This window comes from Anolis carolinensis, chromosome 5 (genome assembly GCF_035594765.1).
Source record: "Anolis carolinensis isolate JA03-04 chromosome 5, rAnoCar3.1.pri, whole genome shotgun sequence".
Classification (NCBI taxonomy): Eukaryota; Metazoa; Chordata; class Lepidosauria; order Squamata; family Dactyloidae; genus Anolis; species Anolis carolinensis.
In genome coordinates this window covers 50643499-50658811 of record NC_085845.1, presented here as the reverse complement: position 1 = coordinate 50658811, position 15313 = coordinate 50643499, and the positions used below count along the sequence as shown (strand labels likewise).

General features: G+C 38.8%; 1 protein-coding gene across 3 annotated transcripts in view; it reads right to left on the bottom strand.

Annotated features, from left to right (window-relative positions):
* Window positions 1-616: 616 nt before the first annotated feature.
* tlr2 (toll like receptor 2) overlaps window positions 617-15313 on the bottom strand; it is a 37116-nt gene continuing 22419 nt past the window's right edge. The window contains exons 1-2 of one of the 3 annotated variants that reach the window (XM_003221711.4): window positions 7626-7717; window positions 617-4118 (exon numbers count right to left, since the gene is read on the bottom strand). In XM_003221711.4, coding sequence (XP_003221759.1) covers window positions 1788-4112 — 2325 coding nt within the window. In that variant the 5' untranslated portion in view covers window positions 4113-4118; window positions 7626-7717 and the 3' untranslated portion in view covers window positions 617-1787. Of the gene's footprint in view, window positions 4119-5019; window positions 7594-7625; window positions 7718-15313 lie in introns of those variants that run through there. The other 2 variants (XM_062981093.1, XM_062981094.1) reach the window with 2 other exon arrangements.

The following is a 15313-nucleotide window of genomic DNA, read 5'->3' as shown; positions in this document are numbered from 1 at the left end:
CCAACTACTTTCAAAGTAGCTACCACACAATTAAACAGGAAATAACACTTTCAAACCAGGAACAGAAATGTTTTCAAATTACAGTAGAGTCTCACTTATCCAACACTCACTTATCCAACATTCTGGATTATCCAACACATTTTTGTAGTCAATGTTTTCAATACATCATGATATTTTGGTGCTAAATTTGTAAATACAGTAATTACTACATAGCATTAATGTGTAATGAATTACTTTTTCTGTCAAATTTGTTGTATAACATGATGTTTTGGTGCTTAATTTGTAAAATCATAACCTTTTTTGATGTTTAATAGACTTTTTCTTAATCTCTCCTCATTATCCAACATATTAGCTTATCCAACGTTCTGCCGGCCCGTTTATGTTGGATAAGTGAGACTCTACTGTATGTTACATAGTGTTATCAAATAAACACATTTCTAAATCTACCTGTCTGATGGTTTTTGGTGATCCCTCCTTTTTTCATTGCAATTTTGCAGATAACTACACTTAAACAGATAGGTACATCTCAGTGAATATCTTCCTCAGCGTTCATAATAATAATAATAATAATAATAATAATAATAATAATAATAATAATAATAATAATAATAATAACAACAACAACAACAACTTTATTTATATCCCTCCACCATCTCCCAAAGGAACTTGAAGTGGCTTACAAACAACACATATTAGTGCTATGACACATAAAATACAAGTAAAATATATCACCATTAGTAACAATATCAAAAACATAACACTTACAAATGTAAAACCCAACTCAATTTAAATAAGATATTCAATAAAAATGCAGCAACAGCCATTTAAAATGGACAATACTAAATTCCAAGTAATCATAAAAGGCAGCAATAGCAATTAGTAAGGACATACTAAATTCCAAGTGTTATAAAGTGCCTAAAACATTCTATTTGTGGAATTGAGGTTTAGTGACTCAGAATGTTTGGATATTAGTTGTCTTCAAGACAAAGCAATGTTTCATAAAGCGGAATAGCGTTGTTTTTAATTATGTTAAAGTAATTTGGTACTTATTTGGCTTTTGGCTTTATTTCACTTGTATTTGAAGTGTTTCTACAGCTTTCTGAAATCCTCCAGGTTTCATAACTGTTTTTTATAAATATGCCCTTCCTTCCTCTTTTCCATGCAACTTCCTCACTTTGGCAAGAACCAGATGATGTCACCATCTGTTGACTTTTGTAGTGATGGAACTGAGGATCACAATAGCCTAAAATTTAGTGGGTTGACTGGCTTGTCTGGAGGTACTCCAAGCTAGTGTTAGGAAGCAAAACTTAATTTCAAAGCAGTATATTTCACAATGGCAACATGTTTCAATGACACAATTGCAGAAATATAGAGAGAGATCAGATCTAACTTTTTGAAGCAGCCTTCAATCTTTTTGAAGTATAAAGACTCTGCAAGAGATAAATTGCACTCTTTTGAAAATATATTGTGTTTCTAACTCTGCTTGTTCTTCTGCTATGATAGAATGTTAGTCTTTTAATGTCTATATTGAATATTATTGCATATTACAAAGCACTTAGAGCTAAAGGAACTAGATAACTGGTTGAGTTGTATATCATACTTCTTAAATTGGTGTGTCTATACTGTTAGGTCATAGCATTTGTTCAGCACTAGCACATGGTCGAAAGAAAATACTGTATATTTAGCCAAGGGATGGGAAAGCACAGACAGCATGCCCTCAGGAGAACTTCATGCTAAGGCATAAAGTGAAACAAGCACCCATATCATCAAGAATTCAACATCAATTCCTAGGATTTCATGGCAATGTTCAAATTAAACCAAAAGATTATCTTCTGATCTTCATCACTTGGCCATTCAAGGTAGGTTTTAGTATTCATCAGTTTCCTCAGTTTGCAAAATCTTCTGGGAACTGTTTCTTCTGGAATGGGCTCCAGCAGGATCAAAATTGCAGAATCGTTATTCTCGTCAAAAAGGCGAAAGTGAGAGAAATCAAGTTCGTATTTGCACCACTCGCTCTGGACAAAGTGCTGCGACAACACAAACAGAGTTTTAGAACTCCTCTCAATGGAATCAATAATGTTGTCTACAATCCATTTGCCAGGCAGAAAATCCCTTTTATGGAGGCAGAGTTTGAACGGTGGATCGGCTTGCTCCAGCTCCCTCACCATAATGTTTTCCACCCACTCAGAGTCCTGTTCGCTGTAAGAAACAAAGGCATCGTAGTCAGTTTCTTTAACAAGAGGTTTGGGGGGGTTGCGTTTTGCTTGAAGCCAGGCCCAGATCATGTTCATATACCAGATGGCATGAAGCTTGTAGCAAAGAATTGCTGTCACCAAGATGATCAGGAGTATCAAGATACAAATTAAAGAAACCACTAAAGTCTGGTGACAATCTGTCACGTGTAGTTGGGCAATTGCCACTTGCTCTCCTCCTATATAATCTGGAGCATCACAAGTATAGTTATTTGGCCAGTCCACAAAGATGTGAGATTTTAATGCTTGAGATTGAATGAAAGAGAGAAATTCACATGTACACTGAAAACTGTTGTAACGTGCATCCAACATCTCCAAGTTTGCAAAAGTTTCCAATTCCTTCTTAGAGAATCCAAATACTTTGTTTCCTCTAATATTCACGACTTTAATGCTTGGAGAAAGGACAGGAGGTGGAAGGGTTGTCAATTTGTTGTTTTGGATGTAAAGCTCTTGGAGCTGAGGAAGGGTGAGTCTAAAGTCTTGGAGGTTATTATTGCTAACGTCCAGCACTTCCAGACTCTGAGGGATGCAACTTGTGACTATGTTTACTTTAGAATGTGAAATGTTTAAATATTTCAGATTTTTTGGCCACTTACAAAAGTCTGGCATGTTTCCAAAGCTATTTTGACTTATATCCAAGTTGGAAAGATTTATCACCCGTGTAGCACTATGCGCTACTACCTCAATTTGTTTCAGAAAATTTTGACTCAAATTTAAAGTCTGTAACTTTGGCCAGGCTCCTGTGCACAATGTCTGTAGTAAAGCTTCATCTCGGAACAGGTTTACACTGAGATCAAGATATTGCACTGAGTTGAAACTTTTTGCAACTGGGCAGATCATCAGAAAAGCTTTTGAATTTTCAACTGTAAGACTGGTAATACTCTGAACCAGAGGCATTATATCAGTAAGCCCTGTAAATGTATAAAACAATTCAATAGACATATTCCTGATCGCTACTACTTGTAAGGTACGTGGATACTGCTGAATACCACTGAAGTCACCAATGCCCTGCAATCTACAATCTGTGAACTCTAGGTCATGTAGCTGACTCATAGAAGCCAGGATGGCTGACAAATGTACAGCAGTCCTATCTGAAATCTCAACATTTCTAAATACAAGCTTTTGTGCAGTGACTCCGTCAAGTGAGTGATAGTATGGAGGGCTCAGCTTTTTAATATTTTGCAGTTCAAGACATATCACAGAATTTCTAATGTCATTTATAAGCAAAGGCAAAGTGGTAGCAGAGGGAGCATTCAAAATTAGGTGATTTATGGGATCTATTGATAGTAGACTTCCTGGCTCATATTGATTGAGGTATGGTCCTTCTATCTCCAGCTCTTCCAGAACAGAAATCCCTTCCAAGTCTTGTCTCTGTAAAGTAGAGAAGCGATCACCATTTCCCAAGTAGAGAAATCTCAAACTTTTTAGGCCAGAAAACAAGGGTGTTTGTCCAAGTTCTGAATAGTTGTTCCCCTTAATGTTCAACTTCTTCAAGGAAGAAAGGGATGCAAACCAAGAGGGTAACAAATGAATCAGCTTGTTCCTTGATAAATCCAAATGCTCCAGCTTGATAAGAGTGTGAAAAGCGTCCTCCTCTATTGTTTGGATTAGATTGGACTGCAGCAAAAGCATTTGGAGATTGACTGCAGACATCAGGTCTGCTTTTCTCACTTGGTCAATCCTGTTGAAGGACAGATCTAACCTCAAGACGTTGTCTGTTAAATCAGGTGGAACCACATTGAAAGCCTTTGAAGAACAGTTCCAAAAATGAGAGGCTGCCTCAAACAGACAGTTATCTTGGGCAGAAAGGCTTACAGCTGCAGCAACAGAGATGAACCAAAGCTTCCAGATGAAAATCATGATTATCTAAAAGATATTTTAAAAAACAAAAAGAAAGCAAAAGAAGGATAATTAAATTAGTTTCATGATCTAACCATTTGTCATAGAGGCCATCTGTGGGTGAGATGTCATTCTTTTGGCATCCACATGTTTCATTGAGTTTCTTGCTCCCAATCTGAGGTAAAGCTAGTTAATCTTGTTTTGTCCCACATTAAGAACAGTTGAGGACTGCTCCAGAACTTTCCTAAAGTTCCCGATCATCACAGTGAGATGGAGATGGGCAGTGTAGCCATCCTTGGAACAACTCTGTAGTATTGCCATTCTTGACCAACCCTTGACCAACCCTGAATTAAATGACTTGTACGATGACCCCATATTCAGTACTTTGTTATGTTCTCTACGAAGTATTATTTGATGTTTCACTGATTTCGGGTACACCTACACTGTCAAAGTAATGCAGCTTGATGCCACCTTAACAGCCATGCCCAATGCTATAGTTTGGTGAAACAACAGCATTCCTTGGCTGAGAAAGCCAAAGACCTGGTAAAACTATAACTCCCACAATTCCTTTGCATTGAGCCATGGCAGTTACAACCGACTTCATTAATTCAACAGTCTAGATGCACATAAAATTTTGACTATGAAGTTAGGCTATTATTCTGGAGTTTGGGCCCATTTCACACAACAAATCACAAAGTTTACTTGTTTTGTGGAATCCTGGTGAATTTTTTATGACAGTGTCACTTTGAATTTTATCCTGAATATGGGCAAAATCTTTCAGATAGTCATACATATTCTGGAACAAAAACACTTAACACAATTACCCTGACATTTTTTTAAACCATTAATCAGGTTGATTCTAACATTACGTCTTCTTTGAAACTATGCAGTTGGAGCACATTTATACCACTTTAACTATCATGCTTACATCCTAGGAATTTTGAGATTTGTAGTTTTATGAGCCACTTAGAACTCTCTGCCAGAGGATCTACTACTTCACCGAACTGCCAGATTTCATAGGATGCACCTGTTGTGAGAAATGTGAAAGTTCTGGAAATGTTGAAGTCACAGGAAAAACAAAAGAAAATTACCCGTGGTTTGGGGAAACAAATGATTTTTTTTCCCAAAAATTGAAGACATGCAATGTTTGTATACATCAAAGATTGAAAATAAAATGGTTACTTTGGAGCAGGGTGTTCAGAGTATGATCTGTGATCCACATGCAGCCTCCCAGTGACTTTTTGTTGTTTCCAGGAGACCCAAAAGTTGTTCTCATACTCCCCAAACAGTCCTCTAAAATGTTCTGGAGAACATATTTGGAACCCCGTAGAACACCGCCTAAGTCAAAATTAAATTCTGCAAATATTTCAAAAATATGTTTTTTTCTTTAAATATTCCAGGATACCTTCTGGATAGCATGGCCCCCATAAACATGTCCCCATAGCCACTAGATCAATTGGGGCAAAATTGATCAACTGGGCTTCCAAAATCCCCTGAAGATTTAATGAAGCCTCCTAATCTTCTACATTTTCCCACCTCTTGAAGGTCATAAATGGCTTGGCATGCACCATTGACATATTGAAGATATAAGCCAGGATCCTGGTCATCATATATGCTATGACTACATATAACACTCCATCTAAAGGTTTTACAAGGCAGTTTGGGGTGATGAGAAATTTTACCTTCTAGTCCCAAGGTCTCTTTAGAACAAATAGTTGGAAAGCTCCCTTAAGATCCTGTGCTTCAATCAAGCCACCTTGCAATTGTGAAATCATAGCAGTACCACCATTTGAAGTACAGGCAGCCCTCCATGTGCATGCATTTTGCATCCACAGATTGAACCCAACAGGGCTCAAAAATATTGCCCCACCAAAGGGAAAAAAAACCCAAAACAAACACAGCTTTTTCCTCCTTGAGTAAGGGTTACTATTTTATTATGCCATTGTATATAATGGGACTTGAACATCCACTGATTTTGATATTCACAGGGGGTCCTGAAACCAAACCCCAGCAGATATCAAGTGCTTGCTTGAGAAACCCTTTGTCTGGGAGTCTTCCTGGTTGGAAATGTTCACTGCAGTCATTGGCAACCATAAATATGAATCATCAAAGTTACAAATCCACCTAATAATAATAATAATAATACTTTATTTATACCCCGCCACCATCTCCCCAATGGGGACTCGGGGCGGCTTACATGGGGCCACGCCCAAAACAATACAATGTAAACAGCATATAAAAGAACAGCACAACACAATACAATAAACAATACAGTAAATAATATCCATTACAAAATAAAACAAGGAGACAATAAAAACAAGGGCAGACCACATGAACATTAAGTTAAAACTCGGGGTGAGAAAGACATAAAAATAAAAACCACAGCGAACAGGGTCATAAGGGAGTGGGGTATTCTGGAGGATAGATATTAGGGGGAGCAACGGAAAAGAAATATAAAATGGTTACTCTCCAAAAGCGCAGCGAAAGAGCCATGTTTTCAAGTCTTTCTTGAAGGCTGCTAGTGTGGGGGCTTGCCTAATCTCCGCGGGCAGAGAATTCCACAATCGGGGGGCCACATCTCCTAACTACTAGAAATCATGATAAATTATTCAGAATGTCTGGAATCCTCTTAGGACTTTATCGAATAAGTCAGGAGAAAGTGGGGAAAGCAGAAGGAACTGTCTTACCCTGTTCCTTCCCATCCTTTCCCATTTTCTGGGATGACCAGTCATCCCACATCCTTACCACGTTGATGCCAGACTTTTCCCAATCTTTCCACTGCTTTTCAGCATTTGGAATTGGGTAACACCAGATTCCTAAAGACAGGTTTAGGGTTCCGTTTCCATGCACTGCAGAAACAGAGCCCCACAGATTCCTACCCCAAGTGCCCATATGTTATGTGATGACCTCTATGGGACTTCCATAAGGCTCTGTTTCTGCAGCACATAGAAACAGAGCCCTAAACCTATGGGATGAAGTTCTTATTGACTTTCACTTTCCAATGTGGATTTACATCTGCAAAGATTAGAATTGGGCAGTTTCACAACATCCATATCCTGTCAAGGGCAGGTGTTTCAGTACTATGTAGGCCAGCCAGCAAAGAGACCTATCTATATATAAAAAAAGAGAATGGCATCGCTCCCCCGGGCAAAACAACAAAACTAAAGGCCCCCCCAACCGCAAAATTTGACAACAGAACCCATCATCCACGTCTCTCGGTTCATACAACAAAACTAGACATCCCCAACCTCCATGGGGCCTAAAAAACCCCAAAAACTGGAACGCTCCATCTGCGCCTGCGACGAAGGCCAGCACGAGTGCAGGAAGCACAACCCCCACCCCTCCCTTCAACGGTGCAATCCGTTTCCCGCCACAGACACTGCTACCATCTTCCAAAAACTGCCGCTTCTGAGGAGGACCAAGGTGGGGAAAAGGCACTAAAATGGAAGGCCAGATCCCCTCACAAACTACCTATTGGCAACAAACTTTTCCACCCCCCCTCCCCACCAGCGGAGCCACCAGCACTCCCCTTACCTTCTCGCTTTTCAACTCCAAACCTCCCCCCCCCCCCCCCCGCCGCGAAACTACCAGCACTCCTCTTCCCTTCGTGCTTTTCGGCTCCAAACCTTTCCCCCCCCCCCCTTCCCGCAGGCGGAGCCACCAGCACTCCCCACTCCTCTTTCCTTCATTGCTTTAGCCACCAAGACAGACCAGCCAGCCAGCACCCAAAAAACTGCCGCTTCTCAGGAGGACCAAGCTGGGTTGGAAATAGCGGCCCACGTCGCCCCGTAAAACAGGCACACCAACTCCACAGAGGTACAGGGGGGAGGGGGAAATGAGAAGGAGGAGGAAGGGGAGGGAGGAAGAATTCTCCCTCAATTACTTACACTTTCTCCTTCTCTTCCCCTCAATTTACCCCTCAATCATAATAAAAACCAAAACAACAATAACAATAAACAGCTTCACAAGCAAGAAGCAGCCAGGCACTGAACCTGCGAGGCCATTCAGTGCTAATCAAGCACACCAATGCCAACATTGGCACTTGCCCTCCAAACAGACAATACAATACAGTCTCACTTATCCAAGCTTCACTTATCTAATATTTATTAATACATAACATTACTGTATCTCATATGTAATAATTAACTCTGATCAAATAAGAAAACAGAACAATAGAATCTCTAAAATCAGGACACTAAATACAAAACAACACTCAGAAGACAGGGCAATTCCAGACAGGAAACAATCACACCCACATAACACCTCCCAAAAAAGGATTCCCTCAACCAGGAAACACCCAGGCCTCGAACCTGCAAGGCCATTCAATGCTAATCAAGGCAACTAATTGCAACATTTATACTTGCTACACTCAGGCTATTCATTACTATTCGACCTCCCAACCAACAATTCCACAAAGTAGAAAGCGGCCAGGCTTCCAACCAGCAACACTATTCACTCCTCTTCAACCTGCCCAACCAAGATTTCCCCTACATCAAAAACCCTCACTTTTGGAAGCCATCAGGGCACTCCATCCCATTCAACCAGTCCAACCAAGGAGGCCCATATATAGAAAGCGCCCAGGCTTATAAGCAGCGAGTCTACTCACTGCAATTCCAATTGGCCACAACAACGCGTGGCAGGGCACAGCTAGTATACAATAAGATCGATGCTCAATGTGATTGATGCACACTGGAACATTGTTGCCAGTGTCCCAATATACATCTTCACAATTCACTAACAGGGTTTCTTAGAGCTTGTCTACATGGACCAAAAAACAGATTCACTTTGTAGGGGTTCTGATACTGAAATACAACATCTGTAATTAGTGGTTTGCCATGGATTTCTTTGAGTCTTAATCTGTTTCAAAATGCCTTTCTTTTTCCTTGAAAGGTTTTACTGAAAATTCAGACTTTTAGGTTTGTGGTTGACCATCCAGATAGCATCACTTTGCTAGATCATTGTGGGCAGAGTTAGTGATGGTCAGAACTGGTTAGTGGGAGATGAGCACTCCCACCAGAGAATGGCTCTTTGCCAGGTTGAATTTTTAAAGGTTTATATATGGAAATATTTGCATATTAGTATATTAGTTTTTGTATATGCCTGCTCAACAGAAAGTATATTGAGCAGAGATACACTAATACTTTCCCCATTTGTATGCATGACTGTGCAGCTAAAAATAATGTGAAAATTTGGTAATGCCAACCATCCCTAACAGCAAGGTGAGTTCACCAGAAGGAAATGCATGGTCAGTTATGGCAATTTCACAAAATTGTGTGTGATATGTGTGTAGCATGTAACAGGGTCACTACATGGCTAACGTGGACTGGGAAAATGTGTTGCCAAATATATTTTTTCCATCAGTGTAGACAAACCCTGTATCTTTAAAATGATATAATTTCCATTGTGACACGATATTCCAAGTCAACGTGGATTTATTATTTTAAATTATTTGGTCAGAAATAGTTTTTCCGGGTCCAAAAACCTTTGCTTTTTTTTAAAAATTATTTTGTCTCCTCTGATCCTTCCCAGAGGCAAGGACACATGGCATTCTCATTCCCATGAAAAGAACCAAGAAATGATAATCCAATAAGAGGAACTGAAATCATGGGAGATACTGTACACTGTCTTATATGAAAGTCTGCAGGCTACATTGATGTGGCAGAGCAAATATATTAACACTTTGTCTTAAATAATTGATTTATTATACTAACTGAACAGTCTCCAAAATTAACTTTCCAGCAGGGAAAATGTTTTGAAGGTAGTTGGGGGGGGGGGGGGGGGAGAGAGAGAGAATCCTACAATCTTTCTACTTTTTCCCCTCTAGTCTTTCTGTTGCTACCTGACAGTTTAAATGGTATCAAAGTGGACAGTATGAAAGAAATAAGTTTATGAGTTCTGACATCATAGAGCCACTTCCCACATTGACCATATTTGCAACCTGCAGGTTTGTATCTCCCCCAAACAGTCAAGAATAGATAATGGAACACTACTGATTCTCCCATTTTGCACGATAATGACACACTACACAGTTATAGCAAAATGATTCCACTTTAACTGCTGTGGCATCCTATAGATTCTGGATTGAGAGTGTGAAGGGAGACATTAACTATTCTCAACCAAAGAGCTCCAATGCCCCAGGATTCCAGTGGATGCAAACGTGCCTGTTAAGTAAGAGTACCAAACTATCAGGAAGGTTTGGATAGACCAGTTCTTTACTGGCAATGATTGCCTAACTGATTTAAATTGTATGAATTCAGACAAAAGAGGGATTATGGAGTGGACAAGATAAAAGGAGAAATGCAACCCAAAATGAGTAAAGATTTAGTCCAGGAATACCTGGCTCCTCTAAATGAATTCAAGTCTCCAGGGCCAGATGAACTACATCCAAGAGTATTGAAGGAACTAGCAGAAGTAACTTCAGAACCATGGCAATAATCTTTGAGAATTCTTGGAGAACAGGAGAAGTCCCAGCAGACTGGAGGAGGGCTATCTTCAAGAAGGCGAAAAAAGAAGACACAAACAATTACCATGCAGTCAGATTTACATCAATACCAGGAAAGATTCTGGAGCAGATCTTTAAAGAGGCAGTCTGTAATAATCGCTTTTTTCAATAGAGTTACAAGCTTGATAGATACAGGGAATGCTTTGGATGTAGCATATCTTGATTTCAGTAAGGCCCCTTTGACAAGGTTCCCCATGACCTTCTTACAAACAAAATAGTCTAATGTGGGTTAGGCAAAACTACTGTTAAGTGGATCTGTAACTGGTTAAGCAACCAAACCCAAAGGATGCTCATGATGGTTCCTCTTCATCCTGGAAAGAAGTGACTAGTGAAGTGCTGCAGGGTTCGGTCCTGTGCCCAGTACTGTTCAACATCTTTATTAATCACTTTGATGAAAGTTTAGGGCAGGGGTCCCCAAACTAAGGCCCGGGGGCCAGATGCGGCCCTCCAAGGTCATTTACCTGGCCCCCGCCATCAGTTTTATAATAGAATATTTTTATATCAGTTTCAATAATATAATATATTGTATATACATATAATATTGATAATAATCTTATGTTATACAATATAATACTAATAGTAATACCATATAATAATATTAATTATATGTTATATATTAGATATTATATAATAGTATAGTGGTATAGTTCAATATAGTAATATATAATGCTAACTAGCTGTGCCCGGCCACGCGTTGCTGTGGCGAAGAATGGTGGTATGGGAAATAAAGTATTGAGGAATTGGTGGTAGTTAAGGTAAAGGGTAAACGTTTTCCCCTGACGTTAAGTCCAGTCATGTCTGATTCTGGGGGTTGGTGCTCATCTTCATTTCTAAGCCGAAGAGCCGTCGTTGTCTGTAGACTCCTCCAAGGTCATGTGGGATGACTGCATGGAGCAGCGTTACCTTCCCACCGGAGCACTACCTATTGATGCACTCACATTTACATGTTTTTGAACTTCTGGGTTGGCAGTAGCTGGGGCTAACAGTGGGGGCTCTGTCAGTTCCCCCAATTCAAACCTGCGGCCTTTCGGTCCAGAAGTTCAGCAGCTCAGCGCTTTAACATGCTGTGCCATCAGGGGACATTATTTCCTAAAGGTTGTGAATATACAATATTTCTGATTGTTGTTTTTTTTTTGTCTGTTGGAGGCAAGTATGAATGCTGCAATTAGGAAAAATGATTAGGATGTAATGGCCTTGCAGATTTAAAGCCTAGCTGTTTCCTCCCTGAGTGATTTTTTTTTGTTGGGAGGTGTTAGCTGGCCCTGATTGTTTCCTGTCTGGAATTACCTTGTTTTCAGAGTGGTGTTGTTTGCGATATTTTATATGCTTCTACTGTCTGTGGCCCTGAGAAAACAGAGGATTGGCCAGACTTTGATGATGGGAATCCTTTGTTGGGAGGTGTTAGCTGGCCCTGATTGTTTTCTGTGTGGAATTCCCCTATTTTCAGAGTGTTGTTCTTTATTTAGTGTTCTGATTTTAGAGATTGTATTGTTCTGTTTTATTATACCACATTAATTTTTATATATTCTGATTTTAGTGTTTTTGAATACTTGGAGCCAGATTGTATTCATTTTCACGGTTGACCGCAACACAATAATAATAATAATAATAATAATAATAATAATAATAATAATAATAATAGTAAGGATAGTAATGATAGTAATAATAATGACTTTGGTAATACATAGTGCTTCACTGCCTTCTCAGCTTCCTTTCTGGAAGAATCCTTTCTTGGGAGGTGTTAGCTGGCCCTGATTGTTTCCTTTGTGGAATTTCCAATTTCCTTGCTTTATTTACTTTCTTTATTTCTTTATTACTGTCCTGGTTTTAGAGATTATATTGTTCTGCATTATTCTATCCTAGAAATTATTTCATATCAAAGTAGAATCTCACTTATCCAACATTCGATTATACAATGTTCTGGATTATCCAACACAGTCTGCCTTTTCATAATCAATGTTTTTGTAGTCAGTGTTTCAAATTCATTGTGATATTTTACTGGTAAATTTGTAAATACAGTACAGTAGAGTCTCACTTATCCAACATAAGTGGGCTGGCAAAATGTTGGATAACCGAATATGTTGTATAATAAGGAGGCATTAAGGAAAAGCCTATTAAATATCAAAATAGGTTATGATTTTACAAATGAAACACCAAAACATCATGTTAGACAACAAATTTGGCAGAAAAAGTAGTTCAATACGCAGTAATGCTATGTAGTAATTACTGTATTTATGAATTTAGCAATATATCATGATATATTGAAAACATTGACTACAAAAATGCGTTGGAGAACGTTGGATAAGCGAGTGTTGGATAAGTGAGACTCTACTGTAATTACTACATAGCATTACTGCGCATGGAACTACCTTTTCTGTCAAATTTGTTGTATAATATGATGTTTTGATGCTTAATTTGTATAACGATTACCTAATTTGATGTTTAATCAGCTTTTCCTGAATCCCTTCTTATTATCCAATATATTTACTTATCCTGCCGGCCTGTTTATGTTGGATAAGTGAGAGTCTACTGTATATTGATCATCTTATATTATCTGCTTAGAACTGGATTATATGAGGCCCCTTCTTCACAGTTGTATAAAATGCACACTGAAGTGGATTATATGGAAGTGTGGAGTCAAGATAATCCAGTGCAAAGCAGATAATATAAGATTATAAATGGGTTATATAGCTGTGTGGAAGGGCCTTGAGTCTACACTGCCATATAATCCAGTGCAAATTAGATAATCTGTGGAAGAAGCCTAAGTGAGGCCTAAATTTGCCTGTCCCCTAACTGAAACCTGGCTGTCCCTTGGTTGCTAGGCAACGAAGTGGGCAGAGATTAGCCCTCTAAACTGGCAGCAATTGGATAAAAACAATTATTGCTCTCGCTCTAATTAGGACTTTATTTTTCTTTTCTTTTTGTTGTATCAACCTAGAGGCGTGGATGATGGGTTGTGTTGTCAAATTTCGAGGTTGGGGGGCCTGTAGTTTTGTTGTTTTGTCCACTGCCCTGATGCCATCACTCTTTTATATATATAGATATTGTGTTATGCTAATAATATATTGTATGTACATACAGCTGCTCTGAGTCCCTTCGAGGTGAGAAGGGTGGGATATAAATGTAGTAAATAAATGCAGTAAATAATTAATTAATTTTAGACTTAGGCTCGGCCAAGGTCTGACATGACTTGAAGGCACACAACAACAACAACAACAATCCTAATTAACTTGACTATCTCATTGGCTAGTAGCAGGGCCACACTTTCCATTGAACTCCTAATACAGGGGTCCCCAAACTAAGGCCCGGGGGCCGGATGCGGCCCTCCAAGGTCATTTACCTGGCCCCCGCCCTCAGTTTTGAGATATAATATTTTTATATCAGTTTTAATAATATAATATATTGTATATACATATAATATTGATAATAATCTTATGTTATACAATATAATACTAATAGTAATACCATATAATAATATTAATTGTATGTTATATATTACATATTATATAATAGTATAGTGGTATAGTTCAATATAGTAATATATAATGCTAATATTGTGTTATGCTAATCATATAATATATTGTATGTACATACAGCTGCTCTGAGTCCCCTTCGGGGTGAGAAGGGTGGGATATAAATGTAGTAAATAAATGCAGTAAATAAATTATTAATTTTAGACTTAGGCTCAGCCAAAGTCTGACATGACTTGAAGGCACACAACAACAACAACAACAACAACAACAACAACAACAACAATCCTAATTAACCTGACTATTTCATTGGCCAGTAGCCGGCCCACACTTTCCATTGAAATCCTAATAGGTTTATGTTGGTTAAAATTGTTTTCATTTTTAAATATTGTATTGTTTTTTTGTTGTTGTTGTTGTTGCACTACAAATAAGACATGTGCAGTGTGCATAGGAATTTGTATTTTTTTTTTCAAATGATAATTTGGCCCCTCAACAGTCTGCAGGATTGTGGACCGGCCCTCTGCTTAAAAAGTTTGGGGACCCCTGTCCTAATAGGTTTATGTTGGTTAAATTTGTTTTCATTTTTAAATATTGTATTTGTATTGTTCTTTCATTGTTGTTGTTGTTGCACTACAAATAAGACATGTGCAGTATGCATAGGAATTTGTTTGTATTTTTTTTCAAATAATAATTCGGCTCCTCACCAGTCTGAAGGATTGCGGACCAGCCCTCTGCTTAAAAAGTTTGGGGACCCCTGGTTTAGGGGGTGTTCTTATTGAGTTTGCGGGTGACACCAAATTAGGAAGGATAACTTATACTCCAGAGGACAGGATCAGAATTCAAAATGGCCTTAACAGATTAGAGAGCTGGGTCCAAACTAACTACTTTCAACAAGGACAAATGTGAGATACTAAACAGGCAGAAAAAATGAAATGCAAAGATAAAGAATGGGTGATGCCTGGCTCGACAACAGTCAATGTGCGAAAGATCTTGAAATCTACGTGGAAAGTTGAACATGAGCCAACAGTGGGAGGCAGGATCTTTTCTCTTTTTTAAAAGGGATTTTGGGCTGCATTAAAAGAAGTATAGAGTCATGGTACCTCTCTATTCTGCATTAGTTAGACCTCACATAAAATACTAAGTCCAAGTCTGGGCACCACAACTCAAGAGAGATATTGACAAACTGGAATGTATCCAGAGGAGGGCAACTAAAATTATCAAAGGTCTGGAGACTGTGCCCTATGAGGTGC